At 41.1% G+C, this 16,263-nt stretch overlaps 2 protein-coding genes across 4 annotated transcripts in view; one reads left to right on the forward strand and one right to left on the reverse strand.

The window, feature by feature from the left end:
• The first annotated feature begins 1,363 nt into the window (after nt 1-1,363).
• Nucleotides 1,364-9,519, forward strand: LOC115824893 (cytosolic phospholipase A2 gamma-like). Its single transcript, XM_030788616.1, has 11 exons — nt 1,364-1,506; nt 1,781-1,979; nt 2,317-2,422; nt 2,680-2,820; nt 3,720-3,785; nt 4,760-4,891; nt 5,043-5,180; nt 7,073-7,156; nt 7,315-7,469; nt 9,031-9,196; nt 9,350-9,519. The coding sequence occupies exons 1-11, from the start codon at nt 1,370-1,372 to the stop codon at nt 9,517-9,519; spliced, it is 1,494 nt and encodes a 497-aa protein (XP_030644476.1). The 5' UTR covers nt 1,364-1,369.
• A 4,104-nt stretch (nt 9,520-13,623) lies between these two features.
• Nucleotides 13,624-16,263, reverse strand: part of tpm3 (tropomyosin 3) — a 9,183-nt gene continuing 6,543 nt past the window's right edge. For all 3 annotated transcript variants that reach the window (XM_030788399.1, XM_030788398.1, XM_030788397.1), the window contains exons 6-9: nt 15,082-15,157; nt 14,587-14,649; nt 14,061-14,130; nt 13,624-13,706 (exon numbers count right to left, since the gene is read on the reverse strand). In XM_030788399.1, the coding sequence (XP_030644259.1) occupies nt 13,624-13,706; nt 14,061-14,130; nt 14,587-14,649; nt 15,082-15,157 (292 nt within the window). The remainder of the gene's footprint in view (nt 13,707-14,060; nt 14,131-14,586; nt 14,650-15,081; nt 15,158-16,263) is intronic.

Raw genomic sequence — 16,263 nt, forward strand, 5'->3', positions numbered from 1 at the left:
GTGCAGGCAATACTTTATTCCAAGTCGCAATCCAAGTGGTTAATCAAAAAACAGTCAGGGTCTGGTATGCAAAACACTGACCACTGGGGGCCAGGCAAGATCAGAAGTCAGGACCAGGCTATGATCAATACACTGGAAAGCTAACAGGGAGAACAGGGCTAACAGTGGAAACAGGTCTAACAGGGCAACAAGCCACAACAGAAACGCTGGGGAGGAAGAAAAAAAAAGGGGGAGGGGGGGTCACAGCTCAGTACAATCAGTGAGAAAGACTTTGCAAAGCAGACAGAAAAACACAGGGGTATATGACTGAAGACAGGTGCACACAATAACTGAGGAACATGGCGATTAGCCAATCAGGTCCCACTGGGCTCTAATTGGCCAGGAGAAGGGGGGAGTAGAGACGCAGGCCTGACAGTGTATAAAAACCTGTCTGCATGAACGTAAGTTTCACATATTCACAACTGGGTTTCAGCCTCTGATTAAAAAAAAAAAAAAGGTTGGTTTTTTGGGGGGGGGGGGGGTTTGGCAGGTTTATAGAGATCTGCTCTGGCTAAAACTTCTGATCAGTTTAGTTTAGGTAAATGTTTACACAGTAAAACCATTTACACTAGTACAAAGTGACTGATACAAAATGATAAGTTTGTGTATAACCCATGGAAAGCCACACAGAATGTGCTTTAATATTGTGTCTGTTTTTTTTCCCTAAACAGATGTCTCAGAGCAAATTTAGCCAAAGGTAAAACAATAGCTTTATTTATTCCTTGGCTTTTTTATGATTTTTAAGAAGGCAGTGTGTAAATGATTTTATTGTTTTTATTTATTCATTTTTTAGATGTCTTACTACCTGTGTACACATCAGTTAATGTGGGAGTGTGTTTGAATATTTACAATTTACTGTCTGTTTGCATTGTCCTCGCAGCAACAAAGTCAGAATTGGTCACTCTCTGAATGAGGGAGAGAAGCAGCATGTTACCCACAGGAGAGAGACTGTTCTACAGTGTTTACAGAGACACAAGATCCCCTGCAGTCTGGTATGGACCTCCAAGCTTTTTCCTTTTGTCACTAAAATGATTTTTATAGATAAATATGATGTGACCTTACTGGTGACATTCTATGATTAAAACATAATGTTCCACTGAGGTAATCACTTAATCATCACTTACACAGGAGAGAGAGTATGAAGCATAAATATATAATCTACTGATTCCAAGCTGTAGTGAGTGTATCCAGATCACTTCAACCACCTTGTTTAGCAAGAAAACCCAAGCTGATGATTTTCCTATTTGAGTGTCATTCTAGTAATAAAGTACACTATAGTTTGACTCAGTGACTTCTTTTGTATGTCACACATGTTTCCTTATAGGATACAATGCCCAACATTGCACTACTGGGCTCTGGAGGAGGAGAGCGAGCCATGCTGGGGTTACTGGGATCACTGGTTCAGCTGAAGAAATGTGATCTGCTGGACTGCATGCTGTATCTGAGTGGAATATCAGGATCCACATGGTACTGTCCACACACACATGTCTACACACACACTCATTCACCATATAAACTGGAAGATATGAATGAGTCTGGCTTGGATCTGGAAATGAGTGAAATACAAGCAGTATACTGTATATTAATGCTGAATGTACTGTACAGTTTATAAACGAATGCACTAAACAGAAAATGTATGAAAGCAGATGTGACTTGAATATTGGTGTAATAAATAATATTGAAAATAAATGAGTTAATACTTGACTCGTATAAGCCCTTCTGGTGTGGATATGGCGTGCAGGTGCATGGCTTCATTATACAGAGAGTCAGAATGGTCCGCCAAACTGGATACGGTGCAGGATGCCATTGTTAAAAGGCTTAATGGCCCTGAAGTCACCTGGACAGACTCTTGGATAAAACTGAAAAAATACCACAAGAGGGACAACTTCTCTCTGACAGACTTCTGGGCTGTGATGTTTGTCTCCTCAATTGTTAAAGAGGTAAGTGTGTTCGGTAATGAGAAGAGTGAAGCTCACAGACTGTCAAACTGGAGACCATAATCTGTAACGTGTGGTTTCTGCGAGGGTTATTTAATGATGAGTGCTTTCTCGGCGCTTTCTGAAACTGGTGGATAAAATCAGATATCGTGTGGGGCATTGCATTGCATGCTCTAGTTTCATCCACGATACAATGAGACGGTAATGGCATGCAAATACCAGCCTGAGCCGGCACATCCTTACATTTTGACATTTCTCTGACGACGCACAGGAAATGTCATTTAATGTTTGCAGTTGCAACCATCTGTGAGTCTTCATGAACTGTGGTGTAATTCTGTAGATTGACGAGGATGGTGTAACGCATCAGAGGGATTATCACACCAAAGACCCGTATCCCGTCTATGCTGTGATTGATGACCAGTGCAAACGGGAGAGTTTGGACTCTGGTATTGTGTCTGTGTGTCTGTCTGTGTGCTTGCGTGTCTGTGTGTACACATGCCTTCATTTATTTCTGTGCATATGTATTTGTTGGAATGTCCCATTTTAAGGCCGTGTGTGCATGTAAACTACATGTAAACAGCTTTTCGTGTTCATCTGTGTGGTGTCTTTTTTTTTTTTTTTTTTTAAATGTAACTGTGTCTGCATATTGCAATGCATGTGTGTTATGTATAAAGGTGAAATTCTGACTGTGTTTTTTGTACAGATGCCTGGTTTGAGATTACACCTCATGAAGCTGGATACTCTCTCACTGGGGCTTTTGTGGACTCAGCCTATTTAGGGAGTCAGTTTAAAAATGGAACCTCAGTTAAAAAGCAGCCTGAGATTGACATGCTGTATCTGCAAGGTATGTGTAAAAATCTCTTTTAATTCCACTGTAATTTCAATGCAACTGCTATGTATATAGTGCTTGCAGTGTTCAGTACCTGCAGGGTATCCATCACTGTCAGAGACTCCCATAAGTCATAAGAGACTGTAAGCAGTATAGGGAATAAAATAGATGTTGTAAATGTCCCGAAACTTCAGCACAGCTGTCATTCAACAGTGGTAACTTATCACTCAATACCACATAACCACTGAGAAAAAGATTTTCACTTGTGACTATCAAAAGATGAGCCTCCTGATTTGATAAAGCTACTTTTAACCCCCCCCCCTCCTCCAAGTTCTCTCTCACACACACCAGTAAACTCTCAAAACATTCCCACATCCAGTTTCCTCCAGATATAACGTAACAGGCAGTAACACACACCCCTAAAGGAGAGGGAATTTTAGAGAACGGAAGAATGCATTTTATCATTTCATTGATAAATGTCAGTATGTGATTAATTCGTATGTTCTGAAGAGAGGCCCTCACCCTGTGCATGGTGAAGATAAAAGATGGGATATTTTCTTTTTGTTGCTTTTGCTAAGACTTAATTCTTCAGTTTACTGTTTCTATAGATGCTCGTTTACTGCCCCAGATGCTGTCGGGCATTTTTACTTATAAATTACACACGCATCCATTTTCAAAGGTTAAAAAAAATGTGCACCTAAAATAACTTTGTATTACAACCTTTTTTTTTGCATTATGCAGTTCTACAATATCACTAAAAATGGCACTCTAATTTAGACATCATGCAAACTGCATATGCAAAATACATAACAATCATGTTAAATATGCAGGGATCATGTCATCTCCTGAATACAGCAGAGTAAAAATTGTTCATAATAGTCAATGAATACTAAATGTTCTGGTATTTTCCGTAGGGTTCTGTGGCAGTGCCCTCGCTGATGAGACAGAGATAAAGAAATGGCTATGGGAAGAGATGAAAAGTATCTGTTTTTATATCCTCATTCTTTTGTCCATTCACTCAATGATTCTGGCTTCATCTTCAGTCTGTAATATTCCAAAATGAACCGCCATGGTTGTCCAATAGATATGTAGCTGATGTTGTGAATCTCTCTCTCTGTCTCTGTCTGTCTCTCGCTCTCGCTCTCTCTCAGAAATAGTTTCACGTGGACAGGAGTGCTTGCAGGCCTGCCAAGTTCTCTTAACCCTAGCAAATCTTAACCTTTGTGTTCTGAAAGATGAAGATCCAACAAGTATAATTGCAAAACTGAACAAACTGTTAAAGGGTACGGTTCACTACTTGGTTTCTCCTCTACTTTTAAAAGTTATAATTCCTGTTCTCTGATAGTTACACAATTAAAACAAACCTATAAGACTGAAGCCATGGATGGTCCATCTGTATGCTTGTCAAACTCCTGATTCCTTATGGAGATATGAACACCGTCCTGATGAAATTGTTTCCACCACAGGAAAGAAAGACAAAAATGGGAAAGAGATGTTAATCACGGTAAAGGAGGTGCTTCATGGGCACAAGCATGAGACAGTTGAGCAGTACACACTGAAAATATGCGAGAACCTTGGGGACTGGTTTGCAGTCTCAAATGATGGTGAGCTTTTTAGTCTCTATACCTGTCCAAAGCTCATTACATCTGTTTTGTGAATTGTTAGCCGTTTTAAACCAAAAAGGAAACAACTATGTTTTCATTTTATTCTAATCCAGCAGTAACATCTTGAGTGGGAACCACAGATACTAGCACAATTTGTATGCAGTTGTACAGGACTTGTGGCAGTTATAAAGATGATAAAAACAGAGTTGCCTTTACTTTAAACCTTGGGCTAATCCTGTTCTAAAATTCAGTTATGGATCTTTGATCTTCCAAAATATACTGCCATGGTCATCTAATGAATTAGTGTATGACGTTGTGAATCTCTCTCTCTCTCTCTAATACATACACAGAAATAATTTCGTGTGGTGAAGAGTCCTCCCAGGCCTGCCAGGTTCTCTTAACCTTAGCAGAGCTGAACCTTTGTGTTCTGAAAGATGAAGACCCCACAAGTCTAATCACAACCATGACTGAGCTGTTAAAAGGTACAGTTCAGTCCCTCTGGATCCCTGGAATAAATATACAATTAAAAAAAACATGCACACAGTAGTAAAGTAATAAATAGTATAAGGAAGCAGGTTGAATTTTTACTGAGACACGTGCTTGTTCTGATGAAGCCGTTGTCTTCCACCGCAGGAAAGCTGGACAAACATGGGAGAGCAATGTTTATCTCAGCACAGGAGTTACTCCATGAGCGCAAGAGTGCCATACTGGAGCAGTTCACACTAACCATCTGTGAAAACTTTGGGGATTGGTTTAAGGTCCAGGACACTGGTAAGTTTAATGAACTCCTTACCTGTCCAAAACAGGGTTATGTTTTGTGTGTCATGAGCTGCATAAAAACTGAAAATCGTCCTTAATGCGGGGCTGTAAAAACTCCTCACACGGCATCCTCAGGTTAGTTGATATCTCGTGTTGCTGGGAGATAAGAATCTTGCTTAGTGGTGTGTTATCTCTGCCTTTGGTAAACAGTGAGGCTTTGTCATTTGAAAGAACTGAACAATTCAGATCTGGGGGGGGGGGGGGAAATGAGGTGAATTCCTGTGGCAAACAGTAATAGTGGGTGCTCTGATGCTTTGGATCATGTGGATATGTATATGGCCGTAAGAGGCACAGTGAATGTGGAGGATGGGGAAAAGTTTAAGGCTGACATATGATTGCAGTATGCTGGAGACTGGGTTGAATGTGGAGAAGGGATCGTGGATTGAATGCGGAAAAGGAATCGTGAGATTACGAGTATTGGTGACCTCATTAGAGGGTGTCAAGATATAACAAAGGGGAGCTGTGAGACAGGGGTTGAAGTCCTGGACTTCCAGCAGAATGGCAGGTTTTCTAGCACTGTGGAGTCAAAGATGCAGGAATGGTCTTCAAGACTTCCTTTAGTGCAGGTGGGTTTGGAATCACTTTAGAAACTGTTCTTAGGTTTCAAGTTTAAGTTTACTTAAAACCCAATATCACTGTTTACAGTCTCAAGGGGCTTTACATGCCCTCAGGATCACAACAACCAGAGCAGGGTGGCACCCCCTGACCTGATCCTCATAGCGGGCAAGAAAAAACTCCTCAAAAATGCTAGGGAAAAATAGGAGAAATCTTGAGAAGGACCACAGAGAGAGGAGACCCCTTCTTGGCCAGCCAGGTGTGCAAAAGGTGCCAACCCAGTGGGCAAATAACAAACACAGCGAAAATGAAAACACAACTAGTAGACAATATAAAGAATGACAAGACAGTATAGGGCTCAGCTGGAGTGGATGACACAGCCACAGCAGCGCAGGAAGCCACGAAGTCGCAGCAGCCGTCAGGATGACGACAAAGAGAGAGATGACAGGGAGGGAGGGGGGGCACACCTAAGAAGAAAGTAGCCACATTCAAGCCAGACACTCATGCTCGAACAGATGAGCCACAGCCATGCAGGAGAAGAGGGAGGGAAGGAGAGCATTATTGGAGTAGCAGCACTTAACAAAAGAAATAAGGAAAATAATGTTATAGAAGCATGAATGTTGCAAGGTCTGAGAAAAGGTGACTGTAAATGTCCACTGAGCTGCTGAAGAAAAAATTTGTTGTGGATGAGCAGAAATGGTGGTGAGGAGTTTTTGATTTTGACTGTTGTGGCCTGTAAAGCCCTCTGAGACTGTAAACAGTGATATTGGGCTGTAAATAAACTTGAAACTTGAGTGGATTCATTGTGAAACCCAGGACAGCAGGGTGAGAAAGTCCTTTTGAGCAGTGCAGTGGAGCGGAGGACGTTGGCTGGGTGGGGGATATGTTGGCAGAGGTTAAGCTGCTGATGTGGTAAACAAGAGAGAAAAGAAAAGAAAAAAAAAAAAACAGCTGCCCTTTTCAACTTCAGATTAGTGAATGAACCAGTTAATTCCATATTCCCAAATGAGGGGGATGTTATTATTGTTTACTTCAATTTAGAAACAGTGTGTATGTGTGTGTTCAGTGTTAGTTAGGACACTGCTCACAGAACTTATTTTTTTTTGTCACAGTATTCATTTTAAAATTCTGAATGTTACACTTTGCTGCTTGTGTTCGTCACTTCCCTAATATAATGGCGACAGGAACTTGCACCTATGTTACATTCCTGATTTTTTTTTTTTTTTTTTTTTGGTCATATTTTGCACTTCCCAGACTGATTTCTGTAAATAAATGTAAATGTAATTCAGCAGGGTGGATTGCCATAGATATTGTGAAGCTTATCACAAGGTGGATCTGGGGAACCACATACGACTTCCTCTACGATATGGAAGGTAGGGAAATGGTTTAACTGGTAATGGTAATGACTGATCCCATTTAGAGTGTGGGAGATGAGTTCCATTAACATATGTTGCGTGCTGAGGGTGTCCTCTTGTAGCCTGGCTGTGTAAAGATGTTACTTTTTTTTATTTCCTGTGATTATTTATGTCAGTGGAAGATGTGCACCCCTCTGTTCTGACTGAGAAGGAGAGATATTATGAAGATGCTGGGCTGCTGATCAACTCTCCCTATTTCCCAATGCTGAGAGAGGAGAGAGACATCGATCTCATCATCTCCCTTGACTTCAGTGCTGGAGACCCCATGGAGGTAATGCACACACAAAATAAGGAGCAAAGGAGCATACATATGAGTACAAACTTTGAGTGTGTGTGTGATCCAGTATGCATTACCAAGAATTCAGTCACATAAAACTTTAGCAATTCTTTAAAAACATGAATGTAGTGCTCTTTTTAAAAAATAAATCCACATAACCTGGTATATGTTATGCTCAAAGACATTCTAAAACTAAAAGTTTTGCCCTAGTACAGTTCTATCAACGCATCAATACATCTTGTAGCTCCTTGGTCAGTGTGAAATCAACCCAAACATGCTCTTGTTTATAGGACTTAAATTGGACGTTTCCACACTTTGTCTTGCCTCACAATGAACCAATAATGACTTGCGAATTACCATTCCATTATCATATGAGTAGCCCCATTTGCAAATGGGTGGACCATCAAGAGCTGCTTTCTGACTCAGAGACTGAAATGTGCATGTTCTTTTTATTCCCCTCACATAGTCCTGCAAAGTAAATTCACATTCTGTCTATATACATTTTAAAGTAGACCGTTGAAGGTTTCAGCGGATGTGTTTTTCATGTTTCTAGGAAGAAAACTCCCGGCGCTTTTGAAGCGGTTTGTCAATTTCTGTTTCATTCCGCCGGTGGGATGGCCAACTCCAGAGGGTTAACCGTTTTGGTCTCCTATCTGAGAACTTCTCTAGTTCACTGATCCTGTATTTATCGCCCTGTCTGATGTGATTTTCTTTAGGATCAGACAGTATTTTATGTAACTACATAAACAGGATTCACAGTAATACGGCTGAACTCACGGGGGCAGCGGAGTTAGCTTTCATACGATTATGACAGCTTTGACAGTTCATGGTGCTTTGACCTGTCGGTCTCTCACTGTCACCATACAGAGCCCACCTATGATTTCTAAAGTCTTAGTGTCTTGATCAAAATGCATGATTGACAAATACCATTCTCTTCATCAGTTCTCACCTGCTTTTCAGTGAAACAAAATAGAAAAGCACAGATTTGCAACTCATCAAAATCTGCATTCAGGCTTTAAACACGAATACACACACGCGCGCACACACACGCACGCACGTAAACGGTCAACACTGAAAAATATTGATTGTTCTGTATGCAGACATAATGCAAGATATAATAACATTTAAAACAAGTTACAAATCACCTGGTGCCTTGTGGACACATGGACAAGATTCTGTACACGCCTCCTAAAGCAAATTCCCATTTTATTTTGAAACTGCTGTATGCATGGGTTTCCTGCAGTCCATACACAGTATTGATAAATAGGAACCTAGAACATTTTGTCCAAAAACCTGGTTGGCATTAATTAGGATGTTGCAACTTTGCCACAGGCAGACTTTCCAGCAATTCAGTGAAGCCCAACATACCTGTCTAAGAACGTGAAGTGTATTGAAAGGTTCTGCATGGAAAAATGGCTCAAGATATCATTCTCCATATGTTCTCTGAATATAGATTTTTTTTTTTTTGTGTATGTGTGTGTATATATACCTTTTGAGGTTCTCTTTGACTCATTTGTCATGGATGCTGTCACTCAGATGTTCTCTTCATCCACAGACTGTGGTGAAAACCTCTCAGATGTGCAAGGAGTTGAAGATTCCTTTCCCTGGGGTGAAACTGCCGGATAATATTACTGAGCCGGACGACTTCTATGTGTTCAAGGGCTGCGATAAAACTCCAACCGTGATCCACATTCCCCTTTTCAACAAAGTCAACTGTGATGGTAACCGAGAGAATAATCTATTTTAAATTAACATATGATTTTTGTAGTGTCCAGCAGAGGGGTTTGAGTGTCATTTGTTGACATTATAATGCACTGCTGTCAATCTGACTATGACTGACTGTCCAACATCCAGGATTCTCTGTTCTTTTTCAGGTCATATTCAGGACTGGGCATCCAAATACTCCACCTTTCAGCAGGCCTACAGCCCCGACTTGATCAGTGACCTGATTAAGAAAGCAGGCGAGAATGTGATAAACACCAAGGAAAAAATACTGAAGGAGATTGCGAAGATCGTTGAGCAGAAACAATCCAAAGTGCATTAGATGAAAAGCTCTAATAACAATAAGCTTGAGTGGTGAGCAAACTGTAGTAATTGATGAAACTCCTTCATGCCCCATCAGTTCCCTTTATAAATGCAGATCCTAGATGCAGATTAGTAATTGGGTTTTTTTTTGCAAATTTTGGGAGTATAAATTGATCCACTTGTTGGCATGCTTTGGTATTGTGCTTGTTTAATGCCCCAGGATCCTGGTGTACATTCTTGCATGATACTTCACCCGCTTTATTGTTTGATCATAAATATTCATGGCAATATGCAGTCTATGAAATCTGTCACTTGAATTTAGATGGCCCCCGACTGTCAACCTCTTAGCTGGCATCACGTATAAAAAGAACTGGACATTATTCCAGTAATCAGTCACATGTTCTTGATAATACTGTATTTTAAGCTTGAACTATTGCTAATTATCTGTGGTCTCTTATCTAAAATTACTGCAGAACTGTCAATAAACAATATGCATGCACTTCCTCTTATTCTGAGTGACATTTATTTGAGAATTTAGTTTTTGTTTGTTTTTAACTTGGATTTTTTTTTTAAAAAAAAACCAAAACAAATCATGTACCAATCTTGAATGGCCAACATTATGCAAAGTAATTGTTTTAGTTTAATTCTGCATTATATATGGTCCAAAACAGGTTTTAGGTGCAGACTATATATATATATATATATATAATATATATATATATTTTTTTTTTTTTTTTTAACAGAAAACAAAGGCTCTCTGACAGTCCTTCTCCAGCTCTCACAGAGTGACTGTGCTAGTCAAGGCTGAGGGGGTGACTTGGGAGTTATATTGTCGTTCCTTTACCACTGTGAATGGCCAGGAAAAGGCCATATCAAAAGGATTTTTACCCAGAGAATTCCAGATTAGCCACTCCATCAAAGGGGCAGATAGACAGATAGGACAGGTACTTCATTCATCCCCTTGGGGAAAATCAAGAATAGGCCTGTTCGACACTGAAGGTTTAAGTTCAGTAAAATATAACAAAATACAACAACTCAGAATACATCAAGTTTGTTGATGACCCAAGTGATGTTGCCTCATGAGCAACGATGATGAAACAGCTAGCGGACTGATGAACAAACAACAGTTTATCTCCCGAGATGACCTTCTGCACATCAACCGCTTCACTGTGGAGACAGTCAGATAGTATATATGCATCACAGAGGATCCCACCCAGACTGTCAACACCACACCCCTCAGCCAAGAGATCACAGAGCTCCATCTCCATTTCCTCTAGCAGCTAAGGAGAGCAGGTTTCCCTCCACCTGTCCTCACAGTGTTTTGTAGGGGCACCATAGAAAGCATCCTAACCAGCTGCACCACTGTCTCGTATGGTATGATGGTGTTAGACAATTTTGTGGTCACACATTGTATTCATTTTCAGTGAGATGGTGATTATGTGCAACACATCAAATTAATGGCATTCATAATCTGTCAACTTGATTTTACTTGCCTTTGTGAATAAATATTATTGTTTGTTGTGAAAATGGCTTGTATTTTTCTATATGTAGCCACAATATTAAGTTACTCAGTCTCTTTTGTGGGTCATATGGTGGTGCAGTGGTTAGCACTACTGCCTCACAGTGAGAAGGCCCTGGGTTTGATTCGGGTGGCCAGGGTCCTTTCTGAGTAGAGTTTTCAGGTTCTCCCCGTATTTGTGTGGGTTTCCTCCGGGAGCTCCAGTTTCCTCCAACAGTCCAAAGATATGTGAGTCAAGTGAATTGGAGACACTAAATTGCACCTAGGTGTGAATGTGTTTGTCTGTGTGTTTGCCCTGTGATGGACTGGCAGCTTTTCCCCGCCTTTCGCCCAATGAATGCTGGGATAGGCACCCCCTGCGACCCTAATTATAAGCGGCTTTGAGAATGAATTCATCTTTTTGTAAGAAGGAACAGTAGGAAAAAAACATGGTGTGTGTGGGAATAAAAAAAAAAGTATTTGAACAGTTCAGACTCACACACAAACACGTATATGCTCACACATTCACATTTTTCACTGTGATGAACCAAGTAAGTATACCTTGTCAACATGAATTCATGCATTTGAATGAGTTCTTTTAACATGGTTTGGAAATACAATGTCGCCATCTACTGGCCATACTGAGTATTTCAGCATTGACAGTTTTCAGAACACACATACTTTAATGGATTACTGAAAGATATGCATATACTCAAAATCTTTTATAAGAAAAGGAGACCCATATTTCTCTCTAGAAGGGGGGGGGGGGGGGTATGTGTTACCATATATGACAATAATTAAGCTAAGTGTCATTTTTAAGTTACTTTAAGGGCAAGTAGTGTTTGTATTTCCAACATTTATTACTGTCTGGATTTTCTTAGATGTAACACTTAACTGTTAAATATGTTAAAGCCAAATGTAACATTTAATAAATGTCAGAAACGTTTAATAAAAGTGCAAATAGCTTTCCACATTCAAAGAATGTGAGATTTCTTCCTCAACATTTAACAAAAGTGTGTGTTTTTTTCCCACCATATGACAAATGAGTGAAAGGTTTTTAAATATGTGGAGAGGTTTCTTTTTCACATTCAATAAATACCTGAGATGATTTTCACATTTAATGCATGCTTGCATTCATGTCAACATGTAACAGTTGAGAAGTGTTTCTGTGTCACAGGTTTGACCCACAGGTGTGTGTCATACAGAGACACTCATGGCAGCTGGCCCGTCAGGTCACGTGACCAGATATTAAAAGTTGGGGGAGAAATAATATTTTAAAAATGAGGGAAATTAAACAACGTTTTTCTCAAAGAATTAGCCTTATGAGGCATACTGTAACAGCGGTCTAACTTTTGAATTTATGAAACATAATTTAAACTTATGAAACAACAGCACCAGGCTGTCTTTGATTTTCAGCATTTAAGTCAGGCATACAGCTATTCAAAAGCATACACACACACACACACACACACACACACACACACAAATACACACACAGATCCCTCTTAGAAGCACACACACACGCGGATTCCTCTTAGGCCACAAAAGCAGACACACACAAACACACAACAAAAGACAAAAGGCCATTCAAAGAGAAAAATGACAACCTTCTTTTTTTCCTCCCTTCATTTAACACATACACAGAACATCAAAAATACAGCATGAGAGGAAAAAGGAGACAGCGAGAGAGAGAGAGAGAGGGAGAGAGAGAGAGGTTTTAACATTAGACCAAATATACTAAATTCCCTACATGTCACTCTGAAATGTCACCCCTGAGAAGAGAGGACAAATTGAGAGAGAGGGGTGAAACTGGATTTACAAAAGATGACAGTGGAATTGACTGAGAAAATAAAAAGGTCAAGAGAGACAAAGAGAGAGAGAGAGAGAAAGAAAGAAAGAAAGAAAGAAAGAAAGAAAGAAAGAAAGAAAGAAAGAAAGAAAGAAAGAATTGGAAAGAGCATGTGTCTAAACATACAGACTTGTTGACAGATGACAGAAACATAAAAAGAGAGAGAGAGAGAGAGAGAGAGAGAGCAGAGTGGAGGGGCAGTGAGAAATCGAATGAGCCATAGCTTGAGAGGATTGAATAGAATTTCTGGAAACCACAGGCGGTCGAAGATAAGTCCATATTCTCTTTATCTGCAAACAAGCACAAAGACAGAAGGACCACTGTTAGTGGTGGAGGCAAAAATACAATGTTAAGAGAAGCATCAAGTATAAAATACATGCATCGCTGACACACTTATACTGCTTGCTAAAATTTTTTAATAATACTTGTGTTGAAATCATGTTGGCAATATTCCATAAAAGGCTGGTGGTTATGCATATCAGGTCATTGTGCCCAGAACTCCGCTGCTCTGAAGCAATAATAGTAAGCTAAAAATCAGAGACCTATTTGTTGTAGACCTGATAATGTAATTCAGCAAATCAAACTGCCCACAGACTACCAAACATCACATAATCCAACTCACTGCACTGATAGGTTATTTTTCTTGATCCAATTTATGGTTCTGCAAGGGAATTACACACTCATACAGAACTTAAGAGACACCTGCAGTCATGTCACTTTTAACACACACACACACACATACACACACCACACACACAGAGAAAGCAGGAGAGTAATTACATAGAGGTCATGTCGTTGAGGGCGTGGTCCAGCTCTTCACTGATGGCCTTATACTTGAGTTTCTGAGCATACAGCTCATCTGAGAGCGAGAGAGAGAGAGAGAGGGAGATAGAGAGAGAGACAGAGAGAGAGGGAGATAGAGAGAGAGACAGAGAGGGAGGGAGATAGAGAGAGAGACACAGAGAGAGAGAGATTCACAACATCAAACACATATCCACTAGACAACCATGGCAGTTCCTTTTGGAATATTACAGAGTGAAGATATCTAATAGTCCAGAATGACTGAGTAAATGGCCAACAGGAGAATGACAGAAGAGTGATAATGTAATAATGAGAAATATTTTAAAAACAACATAGTGTGACTCAGTGTGGATCATTTGAAAGGATGTGTTTGAGGCTTAGGGTAGAGACAGATACGAATGAGATTTGATACCTTCCAGATCATCAATGGTCTTCTCCAGCTTGGCTACAGATCTCTCAGCAAACTCAGCCCTAGTCTCAGCCTGACACACACACACACACACACACACACACACACACACACAGACACACACACACACAGACACACACACACACAGACACAAACACACACACACACACACACACACACACAGACACACACACACACACACACAGACACACACACACACACACAGACACACACACACACACACACACACACACACACAGACACACACACAGACACACACACACACACACACACACACACAGAGAGAGAGAGAGAGAGAGAGAGAGAGCGCTGCTGTTATCATCACTTCTAGTTCTTCAACTACAGGCACAACTATCATTGCCTCTATTTCTTCTGTTAGTACTAATACTGCTACTATGACTACTGCTACTAAGAAGAAAAAGAAAAAGAAGGAAAGAAGGAGAAGGACGAGGAAGAGGAGGTGGGCAAGAAGAAGAAGAAGAAGAAGAAGAAGAAGAAGAGAGCTGACCTCTTTGAGTTTATCAGTCAGGATCTTGATCTCCTCCTCATACTTGTCCTCTTTCTGGGAGTACTGCAGACATACAGAGGATCAAACAGAAAGTGATTAGCCTTTCACCGAGTACCCAGGCAAGCAAATTTCTCACACGTCCACTTATAGCCCCATGACTAACTGATTCTTCAACTGATTCTCAAACAGGACCAGCTGTATACGAGCCTTGGGTTCTCCTCTGTGGATATTGGCTGGGGTGTGTACACATTTCATAATTCAGCAGAATTCCAATCACTCTGAGAGACGTGAGGTCAGTATGTAATCTTTCTCCAGAGCAAACCATCCGTCACTTTGTTGCACAGCGTTTTTAAAGGTAAAGGTAAAGCTTCTCCTCTATGAGACTGTGACTGGCCATGTGCATGTAGTTAGCCTCAGCTAGAGCCCCCAACCCACCCCACGCACACACACACACACACACACACACACCCATGCACACCCATGCACAGCCCTTACCTTCTCAGCCTGGGCCTCCAGACTCTTCAGGTTGTTGGTGACATTTTTAAGCTCTTCCTCCAGCTCAGCGCATTTACTGCACATAGGAGGTCATTGAGTTTGACAGGACAGGACAGGACAGGACAGGACAGGACAGGACAGTAGAGAAGAGAAGAGAAGGACGTGAGGACAGATTACTAGAAACCTGCAGCAAGGAGCAGCTGACTAACAGCGAGGACATGGGGATAGAGGACAGAGATGACACGGAGCGTGACCTCCTCCATGTCTATTTGACCTGTGACCTCACACAGCCTTTGCCTGTTATCAAAGGCATAGGCTTAGATGTAGAAGTGAAACCACTTTATCACACACGCACACCGAGCATCTGCATTTAACCCATCCTAACACCAGTGAGCACACACACTATGAGCTAGTGTGTGTGTGTGTGTGTGTGTGTGTGTGTGTGGCAGCCGCCCTCTCCAGGTCTTTTTGCCAGTGCACTGACGGGAGAGCTAATCCTAGCATCCACACAGGAAGGACCTGGGACAGCCAGGATTCAAACCCAGGGCCTTGTGAGGCAGCAGTGCTAACCACTGAGCCACTGCGAAGCCAGTTCTATTCTACTGCCTGTTGTTGGAATGTGTTAGTGAATTAACTGTGAATTTATTAACACAAAATGTTCCCAGTGGGAAAACTATAAGCACCATCTCTGTTGCTCTTGACTGAATGTAATTACACTGTGACATTATGGCACTTGCCTGCCCTCTGATGGCTGTATCCTTCACTGCAGCCCAAAGACAATTCACACAGACACCAATAGCTCTTTTCCACCAGAACGGTGCCGGTGCCGGTGCCGGTGCCGGTGCCGGTGCGGAGCCAGTTCTGCCTTGGTGCCTTTACAGAACCGCCCGCATTTTGACAGGTTTGAGAACCGAATGTTACATAACAAAAGTTGGGGTAATTTCCGTGGGGAAAAAATCATGGATGACAGAATGCATCTGTTTTGCTTTTTATAAATTTACTTTTACTCTAAGGTTTCACACAGTGAAACACCTCACAAATTTCGCCCTACAACTTTTTGCACTAGGGTCAAAATTCGAGAAGATAGCGAGCAAGTCACCTCGCTCAAAGGCTCGAGTGCTTAAATGAAGGTCTACAGTGGTCTATTTGCCCCGACCAGAGCTGTTGAGAGAGTTTTTTCTA

Source organism: Chanos chanos, chromosome 12 (genome assembly GCF_902362185.1).
Source record: "Chanos chanos chromosome 12, fChaCha1.1, whole genome shotgun sequence".
NCBI lineage: Eukaryota > Metazoa > Chordata > Actinopteri > Gonorynchiformes > Chanidae > Chanos > Chanos chanos.

Bases quoted from the DNA above. Each gene is read 5' to 3' on its own strand.
- LOC115824893 (XM_030788616.1), top strand. From the start codon at position 1,370: ATGCCCAACATTGCACTACTGGGCTCTGGAGGAGGAGAGCGAGCCATG. The intron at 2,423-2,679 runs GTATTGTGTCTG...TTTTTTGTACAG, and splicing joins ACGGGAGAGTTTGGACTCTG to ATGCCTGGTTTGAGATTACA. The intron at 7,470-9,030 runs GTAATGCACACA...CTTCATCCACAG, and splicing joins GTGCTGGAGACCCCATGGAG to ACTGTGGTGAAAACCTCTCA.